Consider the following 17,623-nt stretch of genomic DNA (forward strand, 5'->3'; position numbering starts at 1 on the left):
CTGCAGCCACAACTTTTATTTTTTTCTTAGATTTTTTTTTTTTTCCATATATCATATATATATATATATATATATATTTCAATATTTTCTTATCCTAAAGAACAAAACAAAATCCATCCCTCCCACCTCTCTAGTTCCTTCTCTAATCCAAGTTAAAAATTGGGTGCCCAAAATTTTGTGAAAATGAGCAGTTTTTTTTTGGTTTTTTTTTTTTTTTTGGATGGGCCGCCTTGTTTGTAAAAAGACATGTCCACTTCTTATCAAACTTTCAATCTGTTTTGATGCAGAAAGGCGGAAGGCCATGTTCGGCTCCTTGATCTATTCTTACCTGTGCTTGGATCCGATTCTTCTTAGTACCCATTTTTGGCTACCTGTTTCCCACTTGCTTTATTTATTTATTTTCTTTTTGGAGAAATTGCTACTTGGCCTTTAAGATATATTGGGAATCAGATTATATTATACCACCAAACGATTTTATTCTTATTTTGACTGAAAGTTGTCTGAAATAAGTTTTTAAAGTCACAATTGGGTGCTACGTTATTTTTTTTTTTTCAAAAAAATTGTTTTTGGTTGATGAAAGAATTTTATACTAAGATATTTTTATGATAATTATTGATTCTTATAGTGCATTATTTAATATTTATAATTACAAACCTTTACGAATTTAATTGTATTCTTTATAATAAGATTTTTATATTAAAAAAAAGTAATTTTAAAATGAAATTTAAATAAGATTGATACGGGACAGCGAGCAAGAGAGATAAGAATGCTAACAACTTGGATTTGGCCTTTCTTAGAAGGTGGACCAATTCAACTTTTTTGGGACTTCTGTAAACCTCAGATTCCATTGATGCGTCACTGTTAAAAGTGATTTCTGATGTGCTCCTACCTTTCTATTCCTCTGGCCATAATATTAAATTTTACGTTAAATATATTTTAGCTTTTGAACTTTTTTTTTTTTTTTTTTTTGGTAAATAGCTTTTGAACTATTATATTATATATATATATATATATATTTTTTTTTTTCACTTTACCATTTAAATTTTAAAAAACATCACAGCACTATTTTGGATATTGTAATATAAGTTTTTTTTTTTAGTATAATTGGCAAAATTTGACTATAAATAGTACTTAAAAAATGAAGTAAAATAAAATAAAACCGTTTTATAATAGAATTGCATTAACTGTAAATAATTAATTTTACAAAATTTGTTTATTAAAATGGCGTAATTACATTTAAAGGAATCAAAAGAAAAATAATTTAAGCAATAAGGTGATTTTTTTCAAGATTTAAATGGTAAAATGCAAAAAATATCATAATTCAAGAGGTAAAGTGTATTTAACCTATATATTTTTGTCACATATACTGAAAACTTTCAAATTAAATTTTATTGCCCACAAAAAAATCAAATATTACTAATTAGATATTACTTTCAAAAAATAAATAATAATTAGATATTAATAAATTCATTATATGAAGTAAGCTTATGTATAATGCATTTTTTTTTTTTTTAGTTTATTAACCCCGTTTCACAAATCAATTGATGCATTGGGAAATATTACTTACATCAAATGGTTTGCAATCCAAATACCCAAACATGATTGTACTCGGTTAATTTTATTGGTAATTTTACTATGGACTTAATTATATGTGTATGCTGTAATTGTTATCTAAACATTTTGCGAACAAGGTTAAAAAAAAATTAAAAAAGAAAAAGAAAAAGAAAATACTATTAAAAATGCACTATAAATTACATAAAGATAGCTATAAGTTAAACTAAATTTTATATGTAAATACATCTTATAAATTACATAAAAATAGCTATAAGTTAAATTAAATTTTATACGTAAATACATCTTATTAGGGGGAAAAAAATAAAAAAGTCATATATATCAGTTTTACCTATTTGCCCTTTCAACAATCAAATGATGAAAAAGTTAGCCAATTAGTACTGACTGACAATGTTAATTTCATTTATTAATATTTCATGTTTGGTTACAAACATATTAACAATGTATATTTGTCTTTGTCCTAGCTCAATTAGCCCAATAATAAAATCATCAAAAATATATTTTTAGATCAGTTTTCAAACCTCATAAACTAATTTATGCCTTTTTTTTCTTCTTTTTTTTTCCTTTATGTAATATATTTGAGTGCAAAAACGTGTATACAGAATGCAACAAATAATAAAATTAAGTGAATATACATAAAACTATAAGAGTTGTTAACATAAAATTTACTAAAAAAGTTATATGTAATTATGATTTAAAATTAAATTGTCTAAGAGGCAATACACAAACTGACAATTGAAAGTTCTACGTAGAAGTTATTGTGCACATTTTGTTCTTTCATTTTTGAAACAATATATATATATATATGTTACTTTTTCTTTTTGTTATGAATAGGTCATATTATTTACTTAAGAGTATCTTCAATTGTTTCTGTTTATTGTGATAATTTATTTATCACTTTTTAAAAAACATAAACAACTACTAAAAAAATAAAACTTCCATGGATCTGCCAAAACCCAAAACCGTCAAAGTGAGTGTATACTTATGAAAGGTCTATTCACAAAGCAAACATTTAATAACACACTCATAACTATTAAAAACAATCTTTATCAAAAAATATATATTTTAAAAAATAATTGATACATAATTAATTGATCAGAATTTAAACTAAACAATTTAATATCAATTTTTGAGTTCAATATTTATCAAGTAAATACTTATGCCAATAGGTTGGAAGTCTTTTCTACATCTATACCACATTAATAATAATTCATAGAATCATTAGAAATATTGTAATGAATACAAATACATGTAAAATATATATATATATTTTTTCAACCTTTAGCTTTTACAAAATACTATTTGTTATCATTATTGTTGGAATATCCATAAAATTTATGATACATGACAATTTAATTAACTATAAAAAAATTCATTTTTCTAAGCTAAATCTTTAATATAACAAATTAATTTATAATTAAATACATGCAATTAATATTACAAATTCTATTAATATTTAGATAAGTTCAAGTCACGAATCATTTACAAAAGCACATATAATTGGAGAATTTTCAGCTTAAGGCCGTACAAGATATGTCAGGAATAAAATATAAAAGGACAAGGGGGTCAATGGGACTTTAAGTTTTAATAAATTCTCTAAATGGAGAAAATTAATGTTCGGAAAAAGGGTAGGATGTCAAGCTTTCCTCTGTCAATAATGGACATGATGTGTAAATATTTCCTCTTCCTCCCCCAAGAAAAAGGATATTGATGTGTGGTTGCTTTTTATAAATATGCATGTACAGTTGGGATTCGACTGGTTTCTTCCTTCTTCTTTTTTCTTTTTCTAAGAAATAGTTTTTAGTATACATATAAATGTGATTTTTTCCTATCATTTTCTTTGTACACAAATTTTTCATATAAAATCACCTTATATGATTTTCTTTTTTTTTGTTTTTGAAAAAAAAAGCGATATATACCATTGAATTTGATGATGTCGAACCTTCAAATTCGATAACAATTTCACTTCTTTTTCTCTCCCTTTCTAGATGTTATTATTTCCTTTTTTTTTTCCCCCTAAAAACATAAACATATTATTACTTCCTTTTTGGTGGATTGAAAGAAATAGATAATATTTTTTATCACCACATTAATTTGTAATAAATTGAAATCTTAATGTAGACAATTTATGAATATTTTTATATTTTTAAACACGGTATAAAATATAAGTTTATAATGTTTTCCAACGATAATTATCTAGATATCAAATTGTTTACCTATTGATATATAAGAGTAATACAGCTCTGTTTATTAGTTTCATGAATAATATTAAAGATATTAATTAATTTATTAAAATGTTTAACAAATGATAAATATTAATATATTACTAGCTTACTTATTCTTTAAAAAACTCATATACTATATTTAAAATATATTAAAATTTCAATTAATAAAATAAAATATATCATCTTGCTATGTCATTTTAATAAATAAACCATCTAACATTATTTTTAATTTCGTTTATCTTTTTAAAGGATTCAATTGTTTATATATATATATATATATATATTAGTGAAAATTCACGTACTCTATATAAAATTTTAACTAATTAAATAATAATGTTTGATGCATATAACAATACTTGCAGAGTAAAACTGAAGCCATTATTAGTCATATCTTTGTAAATGCTTCATCGAGTACTCTCACCGCATGTCAATCATTATTAATTTTGTGATTAAATATCTTTGCTGAAACTGCAAATTAAGTATCGGATAATAAATGAGGATAACATATATATAGTTCCACTTAGCAATTATTAATGGAAATGAGAAGTCCAGATCTGAAACAGGAATTTGATAACTTTTAAAGGCCATATGTCTATATATATATATATATATATATAAAGCACCCACGTTATTATCATTTATTTTATCAAAATATATATTCAACTTTCGAGAATTTTCCCGACATAAAATCTAAATTCAGCAAGTGCATATAATTTGAAGATATAAGGGAAGATCCCAGACAATATATATTTGTGTACGAATAAATTGTACTCCTGATAACATGCATTTCAATTTGTGATCATCATGATGTTGATGGTTGATGAACTTATATGTACGTAGTTTATAATATCTTGCTTGGCAAAAATTCGCCTACGTAAAATATATATGGTCTTTTTCTTTTATTTGTTTAGTTTTTACTGGAAAAAAATATATGGTCTTGAAATCTAAAGACAGAGACAATGACATGTTTTCCATGAAGGAAACCAGACATTTATGTAAGGAATATTATACTTAATTATTTATTACCTTATTATGTTAAACTTAATTTTAGAATCAAGTAGACAACCAGAAATCCATTAGAGCGAAAATTACCGAACCAGAAAATGAAACATTTTATTTCGCTATATATGTAAAGTGTTTTTTAACATTATTCCATCAAAATTCTAGCTTCCAAAGCATAAATGAGTATTTTCTTTGAGAACAAAAGCGTAAATGAATATAGTGCTTCAAGGAAGGTCATTCTGTTGATTTTATTTTACTTTATCTTTTTGAATATAACAATTACGTCGTGTGTGTGTGTGTGTGTAGGTAAAGTTTTGTTATGGAAAGGATTAGGTGTGTGTGTGTGTGTAAAGTTTTGTTATGGAAAAGATTAGGTGTGTGTGTGTAAAGTTTTGTTATGGAAAGGATTAGGCCTACTTTATAAAATGAAAACCACCGTTGAACATCATTTTAGATATATTAGTTTTGCTCATTCTTATGAAGTGGACATATTAACCCTTCCAAAATAATTTTTTACTAAGTAGACATATTGATCCTTTCAAAATAATATTTAGTTTTAAATTCTTAGCTTATAAAGTGAACTTGATTTTCTTTATAGCAAAACTGTATATATATATATATATATATATATCATATTCTCAATGTGATATAATTGAGATTAAAATTAAGTCCCATAGATATAGACAATGGACCTTAATATAGTTTATAAAATCTAACTTGAGTTGAAAGCACAAGTGATTTGAAGTCAAGAAATATATATATATATATATATATATGCTTTTTTTTTTCTTATCATATATATATATATATATATATATACACACACATATTATTAAGATTATTAAAATTTAAAATGTTAGAGAAATATATATTACCGCTAGGTTATCCTGATGTGAAAAGTATACCAAACTCATTTTAAACCTTTTTGGTAGATGTATTTTGTAATTAATTAATCTTCTAAAAGAGTATTAAATAACTTGCATATTATTCATTTATATTTAGCTTTTTATGTTATCTCATGTAGGCTATATATCCTCAACTTAGTTTGAAGAGAGAACACAAAATTAATAAAATGGTGGGTTTGAAGAAGATCATCCTTAGAAAGCATGGAAAGTAGGCCTGAACATGAATCGAGTTGATTAGATTAGAAGAAAAATAATAACTGACCCGATAAAGTTGGAGTGATCGGGTTTCTATCCGATTCAACCCGATAGGCCATAGCAATCCAATCCAACAATAATCAGGTTGGATTGGATTGGATAATCAGATTACACTTATAACAAGTAAGGCTTTCACTTTTGTCTATCTGACTATTGGTCCAATACCACCAAAATTTGGAATCCAATGTTCAACTTTTGCTGCTTTTTTTTTTTTTTGTGTTTTTTTTTCCTGGTTTTGTTTCATGTTTATTTGGAAGAATTCTTGCAAATTAAAAAACAAGTATTAGAGAGAAAAAAAAAAAAGGCTTTTTGGTTAGAGAAGGAAAAAGAAATTCATGAGAAGAAAAAAAATTTTCCATGGCAAGATTAATCCTTCAAGCAAGACCCTAAAAAGGGGAAAAAAAAAAAAATCTCCCATTTTTAAGATCGAAGAAGAGAAATTTATAATCCCATATTTTTGTTTAAAATCCTGTATGTTTTTTAAAGCAAAAAGAAGAGAAAAAAAAAATTATGCCTTTTTTTAAAAAATCGGAGAAGAGAAATCTTGCATTTTTTTTTTTTTTTAAACAGATCATACCATGTGCTTAAAGCAAGAACAAACAAGAAAAAGTCAATAGAGGATGAAACAAAGCATACTAAATGCTAACTAGCTGGGGCTTGCTAATTAGCAGTTAAGTAAACTCAGATTCTGCCCCTAGACTCTCTGGTTAAAAGGATTGATGGTGCGAGACATCCTGTGGCTTGCGGTAATGTCAATAGTAAGACTGAAATGAATGGTCGGCAATGTGACAAAGTGAAGGAGTGAAACGGAGAGAAAAAGAAGGAGAACCAATTTTAGGGCAAAATAGATTGAGGATTTTTAATTTCACATGTTTTATTTATTGACAGCAATTAATAATGCACGGATCGATTCGGATATTCGATCTGATGAACTCGAATTGAAAATTTAACCAAAAAAAGAAAGAATTCGAATCCGCAACCCATTCGAATGATATGACTTCTTTTATTATTGAATTGGATTGAATCGATTCGGTTGGATTCTACGGGGTTGGCAGAACAGTCCTAATGGGAAGGACTGGGCAAATGGGGCACATGTCATGTGGCCGTGTGTGCTCGATGTGATGTGGTCCCCTACACACACACCTCTACCCACCATCAACCACCATCTCCAACCCTCCCTCTTTTATTTATTTATTTATTTTCACAAACTCTAAAATTCAATCACAATAACATCTTCTGCTTTTTCTTCCGATTGAAGGAAAAACCATCATTGACTTGTTGGAAACTTAGCAATATGTGCTAAGGATTATTACTTATCTACCAAACAAAAAGGGTTATCATAGTTATTCATGAAATGAAAACCCCAAACAAAATTTAAAATAAAAGGAAATTCAAAAGACAATTCTCTCAACTTCATTTGTTTTCTTATCATTAAGTTCTACATTTTAATACTATATATGCCAAGGAAGAAGTAAATAATATAAAAGCTGCAACTTGGAAGTGGTAGTAGTGGAAATGAGTGGTTCTCACAGCAGAACTAGCAAAGTATACGCTAAAAATGGAGAAAATTGGACATCCAACTCATTTGACAACAAAAATGTCATCTTGGATATCGATACTAAAATTCACAACTGACGTTGAAAGCCAATCCCATAAAAGAAAAATGTTATACGTATCCTCCAATATATGCCAAAGGCCGCAAAAGAGTTCCTTTTTATTATTATTATTATTATTATTATATATATGTTTTTTAAAGCTTCACAAAATTGAATTTTATTTTCTCAAATTCTTCTAAAAAATAGTGAGATTAGGTAGTGCTAAGTACCATGAGTGGTTTGTCAACAGAGGACAATGCTTTCAGTACAAGGCAGTCATTAGCCCATGTTCCAAACGTTTTGACGATGCTGCTATTTTCTATTTTTATTTTTTATTTGTTATTTTTCGATAAATATTACTGGAGTCCTTTTTATTTCACTATTAATTTTCTCAATAATACATTTCTGCTATAAAAATATCAATATAATCTCTATTCACTTTCCTTTCAACATAATTATTTTTTTTTTAAATTTTAAATAATAAAATTAAAATTTTATCCATTTATTCTTCATTTAATTAAAATTGTAAACTATTTTTAAAGATAAAAAATAAAAATTAATAAATAAAAATAATATAATCAACTCATAATTAGTTTTTTTAATTTAAAAAAAGAATTACTTTTAAATATATTAAACTTAACTTTTGAATTTGTGTTTGAGATAATTATAATTAATATATATAAAACTTTTTTTGATAAATTGGGGAAAAATATTTTAGCACCAATATTTTAAAATTTTAGTAATTTGAAAAGAAGTATGTACGTGTATTTATGTATGTGTATGTTTCTTTCTTTCCTTTTTTTTTTTTCAAAATTCATGGAAATAGGAAAAAAAAAAAAAAGAAAGGATAGGTTAATCGGTCAAATTCTAATTTTGTGAGTAAGAGTTTTAAAAATAATGTTATATTGAAACATACACAAAATGTAAAAGGTTGTAACAATATTTTTCATAATAAAAATATAGAATTAAAAAAATAATAAATTAACAGGTACTATAACAATAGTTTCCATTTGTTTTATTATGGATCTTTAATGTTGATATTATGGATGCACGTGTGTATTTACTAAATTAGCCATACTTTAATTCACCCAAAAAAAAATAAAAAAATTAGCCATGCTTTATTTAAAACTCTAGATAGATCATGAGTGCATCAAATTTCAAATGGCATTAATTAACAAAGAAAAAAAATTTCAGATATGCCGTTACCTTGCTATATATATTACATCTTGTAGCTAAGCTTTTATAGCTGCCGTTATCACTTTTTACAGCTTAGCTTTTGATATACTTTTCTTATAAAAAAAAAGAAAAAGAAATTATATATATTACCCACAATATTATATTACTTAAGTAGGAATTCAGTTCTATGTTTTTTTTATAAATAAAGTGCAAAAAAACGTTGAATTCACATTTTAAATAATAAAATTGTGAGCTATTGAATTCGTGGTGAGATACGTCAAGAGTACCTGAGATTTTATTTTATATTTTTTCTCAACAAAAGAGCCTTTTTTTTTCTTTTTTTTTTTTTTTTTTTGGGTAGAAAAATAATGTACGTTTAATCACACAATAGACATAATCTTAACAGAACTTAGTTTTATATTTCTCACCAGCTATGGGCTGAGCGCAGGAAATGGTTGTGGGTATGATCAAACTGGACTGGACTATTTTATTGGGGTAAACTTAAAAGTCCAATATCGTAAACAGGCCTTATATAAGTCCACCATTATAAGAATTATTTTATATAATATTTTAAGTAACGTTCATGAATTATTAGATCAGGACTTAATATGGCAAAGATATTAATCGTATAAGCATCCATCTAGTACTGGGATAACAGCTGATTGAAAAAGAAATATCCAAAATCTGAATGAATAACACTTGCAAAAAATACCTTTTTATATATTATATAATTATATATATATATATATATATATATTTTTTTTCCGTTGGCAATTTGACGAGAATCTACAGTAAAACAAACAGGTGTCCCTATAATTGCAGTTGCCACTTGCAGCCATCATTTCCATCTTCAAGCTCCTCCTGTGGCTAAATTCCCATAGCTTTTCACCACAAATTTTAAATCTCGTTTGTATATATATATATATATATATATATATTTAATATATAAAAAAATTCATATATCATAATGAACGTGATTTCCATGACATAAGAAACTTTGAATGGTATACAAAAAATGGGGTAGGATTAGGTGGTGAGGAATCTCTATTTCTGTTTATTAATTGGAAGGAAAGGAGAGGATAAATAAACAAAACCTAATCAATCTTGCTTTTCCAGGTCGCTTTGACGACTATTGTTATGATCAACTTGACCAATTAACCAGTTTTCACACAAATTTCCTTTAAACATACAAGTAATTAACTCAGTAGAGTCCTCTAACATATAGACAAGTGTGAGATATTAGTTTGATTACAAAGACTTTATATAATAAAATTGATCGATTACAACCAGTCAGGTGGCTTTAGCGGTATATATGTCAATTTCTTGATAGAAAAGGAATGCATGGAGTCTAACTGCTACTCACCCAGGAAATAGTGTGCATCAATCTACTTATTTCTCTTTTCTTTTGATTTTATTGAATTTTTAATCAATTAATTAATGGATCGACTCTCCAATTTAGAAAGAATTTCTCTATGGGCATAAATTAATCTAAAATAATCTTCCCAGGTAATGAAATGATTTCGAATTTCAACTCTTACTTTTCCAATATTATTTTTCTATTGGTGAATATACTTTTCCAATATTATTTACATATATGCATATGAGATTGATATATTTCCAATATTATTTTTCTATTGGTGAATATACTTTTCCAATATTATTTACATATATGCATATGAGATTGATATATTGAGGTTGAGATTGATATCACATATACACATGCCTTTTCTCAGCCTTTTACTCAAATATTGAAATATTGCATATTTAGTGCATAGGACATTATAGTTCTAATTTTAGTGCTGTGTGCTAAATGTCTGTATAAACTAGATTAATTAACCTTAATCCAACAAAAGAAAAAAAATGTTAAAGACATGTAGTATATAAAGTTCTTATATCAGTTTTTATTTTTTTTAAATTATAACTTCCTTCTTCATATATAGTAAGATTGCTCTAAGTAAAACTGAAAAATGTTTGAAAAGTGGATTTGTAATTACACCCTGTACATGCATGTTGATCTTCTGGCAGATTTTGTCATTTGAAAACCTTCAATATTATAGTCCCACAAATAAAAAAGTAAAATTAATATATTGGACGAGGGGAGTCTTGCAACTTTTTCCTAATTTTGAGTTTCAAATGCAACTTATTTGGACAGATTGTTCTCATGTACTTATATATGTAAAAGATGTATTGACATTATTTATCAGTAGCTTGGTTTTTTTTTTTTTTTTTTTAATCATAGAGTGTAATTAATCTTCCATAGCATTATTCTTATGTCGGCATTAACTAATATTTCATCATCTGTCTATTTTTCTTCCATTCCAACTCATTAAAAGAGCTATTAGAACAGGAAAACTCATTAACCAACTTAATTAAATGAATTTTTATTTAAAGCATGTATTAAAAACTATGCACATGCACTAGCTAAAAATATATGTATATATACAATTTTTCTATAGTAGACTTACACATCCACTATATCATAGGTACAGTCAACTTCTCAATATTCAAAAGCCGATATAAATAAATTGTCTACAACCACTCAATAGTATGTATTTTACAATAAACTACGTATATATATATATATATATATATATATATATATATATATATATATATAGAGAGAGAGAGAGAGAGAGAGAAATTATATTGTTTTTGAAGAAGAGAGAAAGTATTTCGCGTTGAAATTTTTTCAAATAAAATGATTTATTCACTATGTATTTTTGCCATTTTGTATTTAACTTTATGCTGTATAATAGACATGGAAAACAAAAGTTGAAATGAAAAAAATTAATAAAAGAAAATTAAAATATATACGTTTAGTAATAATTTTTAATGGATTATTTAATTCACTTTATAATTGATTATTTAAAAGTAATATCCGCATATAATATATGACAATACTAATTATAATATTTATTTTTATTTTTATATTTTAATATTAAAAACTTAATAAAGAAAAATAAATCTTTTAATAATAATATATTAAATTGTGAGGTATATAAATAACATTGAATTTTTAAAACAAAAATTAAAAATTTCTAGGTAGCCTACTAAAGTTGTATATATATAGACAGAGAGAGAACATTTTTGTACCCTCGTGGCTGGGGTAGGTGGGGCAGGTAGAATTCAATTAGATTGGACAAAACAAACACGGAATTAATTAAGTCTAAAAAATTTATTGATAATTTCCATATATAATTAAAAAAAAACAAATACATGCTCAATGTATATATACAACATGCTGTATACATGGGTACTGTCCACATACTCGTATACATATATGGGAAAATATGTAACAACAATATATATATATATATATATATATAGTTTATTTTAGATGTATACACAGTGTTAGGAAGAAATTAACCAACCAACCAAACGCAAGGGTACACAATGCAATGCAACTATCTAAAACCACCACCATTAACGAACTATGAAATCTCATGCAGGAAAGAGTCGCCATTAAGAAAAAGATCATGAGAAGGCCAATATGAAGAAGCTGCAGTTCCATTTCCCTGGCTGGAAGTAGTGCAGCTACTTGCATCTCCATTAACGGACGCCGTCTCGTGGTCCGTCAAATTTGGAACTGGAATATTAGAAGAAGAAGATAATGAGGACAGAAACCATGAAGCGTCGTCTAATTCGCTTAATACAATTCCACTATTATTCAAAGATGGTTGAGAACTGAAAAGGACTTCTTGTTGTGGTGGGTCTACAATATTAGATAATAAGGTCGTATCATGGTGGAGCGGTTGAGAATTATTATCCTCCACCACCTGCTGGGACAATTTTATATTTGGGTGGTTTTCTAAGACATTATAATTTGGAAGAAGATCAGGAACCGAATTGATCATAAGCAAATTATTGAAAGCCTCCAAATCTGCTGCATTTGGATTGTTATTGTGGTGGGTATGGTTTTGACTTTGAGTTGGAGATTGGAGGAGATGGTGAAGGAATTGATGTTTGGCCAACTGAGAAGCCTCGGCCTGTAATCTTAGAGCATGTTCATCCAATGAATGTTTCTCAAGTATGTTCTTGAGGTTGGCTAAGATCAGAAGCTGAGGCAGGTTTGAAAACAGGTCCGTTCTTGGTTGATGGGTCATTGGGTCAAAACCCATCTGAATTAGCTTCTTCTTCATGTGGGTGTTCCAGAAATTCTTGATTTCATTGTCCGTTCGGCCAGGTAGATGTGTAGCGATTGCTGACCATCTATATATATATATATATATATATGTATATATAAAAGCATATGAATTAGAAATCAACACAAAATAAACTAAACTAAAAACGAAAGGAGAATAAAATTTTAGAGAGCTAGCACTATACTTGTTTCCGAGGATGGAATGGAGACGAAGAATTGTTTGCTCTTCATCTTGAGAAAATTTGCCTCTCTTTATATCAGGCCTCAAGTAATTTGTCCATCTTAATCTACAGCTTTTTCCACATCTATTCAGACCTAAAAAGACCCAAAAAAATAAAATAAATAAATAAATAAATAAATAAAGAGAAAGAAAGAAAATGAATGAATGAATGAAAAAGATTATAAAAAATAATTAAGATATAAAACGAAGGAATGAATGAACAAAAACCTGCAAGCTTAGGGAGAGCTCTCCAACTTCCATGGCCATGTTTTTGGATGTGTTGGACAAGCTTTTGATCCTCTTCAGGAGTCCAGGGACCTTTCTTCACACCATTTTCATCAGAAGAAGGAGACCTACCCATTTTCTTTTTTTACTTGATTAATATCTCTATTTGCTTTGACCGCTCTCTGTTTGCAAAAGATATTTAGTACCTACTATTTATACACAATCTAGTTTCCACCACCTAGCTGATGTCGTTAATTATCCTGTTTTATTTTATTTTATTTAAAAGAAAATGTTTTGTTACACTTTTTACTCGCTGGCTGATCAAGATTGGGACACTTCCTCACATCCGTTAACAAACGCCCATATTTTGAAAATATGACAGATATGTCCTCTAACTTCCTCCACATAATATATTTGATTTGAAAAATATTCCTTAATATTACTTTATAATATACATATACATATATATATATATATAATTATTTTAATTTTACTTTTTTTCTTTTACCTTTTTTTTTTTTTAAAATACCATTGTCTCTTACTTTTGTCCCATTTTTGTATTTTACACAAACTTCAACAAAAACAAAAATAAAAATCGATCTTGTTCTTAAAGCTGTAATCAATAATTAATTTTATATGGTCAAATCATCAGTATTTTATTCCTATGTTAAAATAATATATTATCCTTTTATTTTTAAAATATAATTATATAATATATTTTTCTTATTTTATTTTGATTACACAGCAACCGAATCTTTCGGCAGCACAAGTAAACAAATTTATTTTTATGGAACATAGGGTAAGAAAGTAAAAGATAGACAACTTGATTGGTCTATCCAGGCGATACATTTAGTTTCTGAATAATGCCACGTACATTAAACTATGTATTTCAAAACAGAAAAAAAAAAAAAAACAAAAAATGAAGGGTGAAACTTTCAAATCAGATTACGTAACACGTGGCAGGTGATAGCGTGCGTAAGAACCCGTCCCATGCACGCAAAGAAGAGGGGGTCTGCATGCTTTTGATGAATCTGGGTCATATAAATTAAATGTTTATGTATTCATTAAAGTTATTTTTATTAAAGAGAAAATATATCCCTTGAGAACATTTTATAAAAATTGCACCATAATTAAGCTACCGTGCAATTTAATGAAACGTATATTTCATTGTAATTCGTCAAGACAGTAATATATATTATGTCTAGTCTATACTTTCTATAGGCCGGTGGGACTTTGTGCACATGTCATATCAAATGGTATTAACTGGTTTCCTTGTGCCTGAGTGATGCGTGGTATTCTTCTGAGATTTGCTTAATTAATTTTAATTTTTATTGCCTAGAAGGGAGTTAAGCAGTGTCTTTACTAAAAGATTTCAATTAATACAATATTTAAGCAATTAAATAGGAATTCAAATCAGCTATCTCTTTTCTGTTTTTCCTTTAATCTCTAATTATATATGTGTATTTATTTGATAGTAGGACTTTTTATTTATTTCTTTATTATTATTATTATTATTATTGGGTGATAATAGGATTCTCAAGTGCAAATACACTTCCTTTACTAAATACGTAAATAAATAACGTGCAAATACACGCAAGATGTATCATGCATTGCGTGTATCATGCGTAGCAATAGTTATAGACAAGTACAGATAAATGGGCTCGTTAAATTGTACTTTATTTTTTATTCAACAATAACTAATTATATATTGATTATAATATATTTATATATAATAAGTTTTGTTATTTATTATTATTGATAATTATTATCTATGAAATCCATTTTTAATTTGATATTTATATTAACTCATGACATTTAATTTTTTATTTTATTTTTTAATAGTAAAACTTAATTAATAAAAGAAAGTTAACCTTTTCATAATAACCAATTAAATTTGTATATGTCATTTGTTAAAAATAAAAATTGGTATACCGCATGTGGCTTCTATTGTTGCTGTATTATTAGATGACAAATAGCAATTTTTCTTATATAATTTATATAAAACTTTTGTCTATTATTTGTTTGGAAGAAGAAAATAGTTAGCAAAAAGGAAAATAAAAAAGGGCTCTTCATAGGAACCTTTTTTTGGTTTGTAAGAAGGAAACAATGACTTAAAAGGTTAATAAGGTCTATCTAGCATGATTTCTGAAACATTATTTCTAGTTTTTCCAGGCTCCAAAATAGATTTTAAAAATGATTAAATAATTTTAAAAATTTTTAGACTGTTAAAACACTTAACCAAAACTAATAAAGTGTAACTTATTGGGAAGTTTTTTAAAAAAAATTATTTTTTTATATTTTTTTAAAAAAACTTTTATACTTTTAAAATGTTTAATTAAAACTAGTAAAATGTAACTTATTGAAAAAAATTTCTAAAAAAAATTAAAATTATGAAAAAAAAAATCAAAGTTATCATAAACAGATAGACTTAATATATTTCAAATAAGTAGATATATATATATTTTTTAAATAGATAATTATCTTTTACTTTAAAATACAAATGACAAGAGTTTCACATGTATAAAGGTGGTCAAGTACTGTTTTAACCTGAATGAGGTGTGCATGCTTACACGATTCCTAAAACGCTCCTAATCACGATTTTAATGATCAGATATCGAAAACAGGTAAGCTAAGAAAGACTAGAAAACGCCCTTGGAAAAAAATGTGAACCAATCAAATGGTTGACTCTCTTCCCTCTTTCAAAAACATTAACTGAACCAAAATATAATTTAAAAATGAAAAAAAGAGGTGCTAATTAATATTTAGAAAGAGACAGAAGATCAGGATGTGACTCGTTTTGACTATGAGGGTAGAGCAGTTAGCTAGGGAGAAGAAGTTGGTGCAGCAAACGCCTCGAATCTGCATCATTTTTTTCCTATTTCTCTAACCATAATAATTCTATACACGCTTCACAAAATGCTTCAATGCCATAAACCATTCCTTTCCTTTTTGCCGACCTCGTTCTTCTTTTTGTTCTTATACAATTTTCCTTCCTTATGGGGTAATTAATTGATTAGCCCTCTTTTTTTTTTTTAATCAACTAGTAAAGCAAAAGATTATTATTTTAGTACACGCTATTTGCACCATGAAAGCATTTGAACCACCAATAACAACCCTATACTATATTAGGTTTTAACTTTGGACCACATTATAATTTCTTACCTTTAGGTATCAAGATTTCATCAGTCTATTTAAATATTTTAACTGCTTTTAAACTTGTTTAATTAATGTGTGATCAATAATTGATCTTTTTTCTAAAAAAAATGAATTTTAATAATTAATTATAAAATTTCTTGGAAAACAAGTTTACACCATATGAACAAATGAAATTCTAACAGTACTTCATGAAAGATAAACTGGACTGCCGCCATATCAGTGTGGATACAAGTATTGTTCTTGAAATTTAAGTACAAGTAATTGTGTGCTGTGCTGAGAGGCTTATATGTATTGTGGCTCAAGTGTGTTAAGCTATGGAGCTGTGATCAGTTATCTTACTTTGAAAGCTAGCAATATGCAAATTCAAACCCAAACTTTTATTTATTATCATCTTAATTAATTTAAGTGTCAACTTCATATTTCCTATTAGCTTAGAAGCGTAAGAGAGACAATTTCTTACTCCCTTTCTTTAGGAACCTTCTCTTTCCCTTTCTATGAACCCCCATTTTCCCATCTTCTTACATCATTCTATTAAACGGTTTAAATATTGATTTTCTAGTCTCCTTCCGACAAGGGTTTATTGTCGGGTTAGATTGTATGCGTAATTTTGAAGAAAAGGATATAATCCATGATGTAAGATAGACTATGGCTCTTAATTTATTTGTTTATGTTATATACTCCTGAAATATTCTTCATTTTTCAGTGTCAGCTAAACAACTGATTTGCTTGCTTCAATGGGTTTCTAACAAATATATATCTAAAACCCAGACTTAATGGTCTTCTAATTATGAGCATCAACCACCACGTATAAGGTTTTGTTGCCTCTTTGTCTCCAAGCAGCGGTATATTTTACAGGAAAAGTTGCTCTCCTGCCTGGATTGAGTAAATTAAGATCTCTTTGACTGTTGAATTCAATGGAATTTTTTTTTTCTTATTTATTTATATATATATTTTTTCTCATGGAACAGGACCTCTGAATAATTACTTTTTTCTGATGATTAATTACGCATGCAGCCGATTTTTGTTTTTTTCGCTAGGTACACCGTACACATAAATAGAAGCATGAGAATGACATCACAATTAGGAAATTATATAGCTCGGATTTAATCAAGATTACATTTTGCGACTGCTTTTTATTTGTAATTAGTGTA

General features: G+C 27.1%; 1 protein-coding gene across 1 annotated transcript; it reads right to left on the minus strand.

Moving 5' to 3' along the window:
- Positions 1-11,890: 11,890 nt before the first annotated feature.
- On the minus strand, positions 11,891-13,496 carry LOC107420842 (transcription factor MYB93). The gene is made up of 3 exons (XM_016029902.4): positions 13,320-13,496; positions 13,057-13,186; positions 11,891-12,939 (listed from the first exon to the last, which is right to left on the minus strand). The coding sequence occupies exons 1-3, from the start codon at positions 13,450-13,452 to the stop codon at positions 12,162-12,164; spliced, it is 1,041 nt and encodes a 346-aa protein (XP_015885388.2). The 5' UTR covers positions 13,453-13,496; the 3' UTR covers positions 11,891-12,161.
- Between the last annotated feature and the right edge of the window lie 4,127 nt (positions 13,497-17,623).

This window comes from Ziziphus jujuba, chromosome 5 (assembly GCF_031755915.1).
Source record: "Ziziphus jujuba cultivar Dongzao chromosome 5, ASM3175591v1".
NCBI lineage: Eukaryota > Viridiplantae > Streptophyta > Magnoliopsida > Rosales > Rhamnaceae > Ziziphus > Ziziphus jujuba.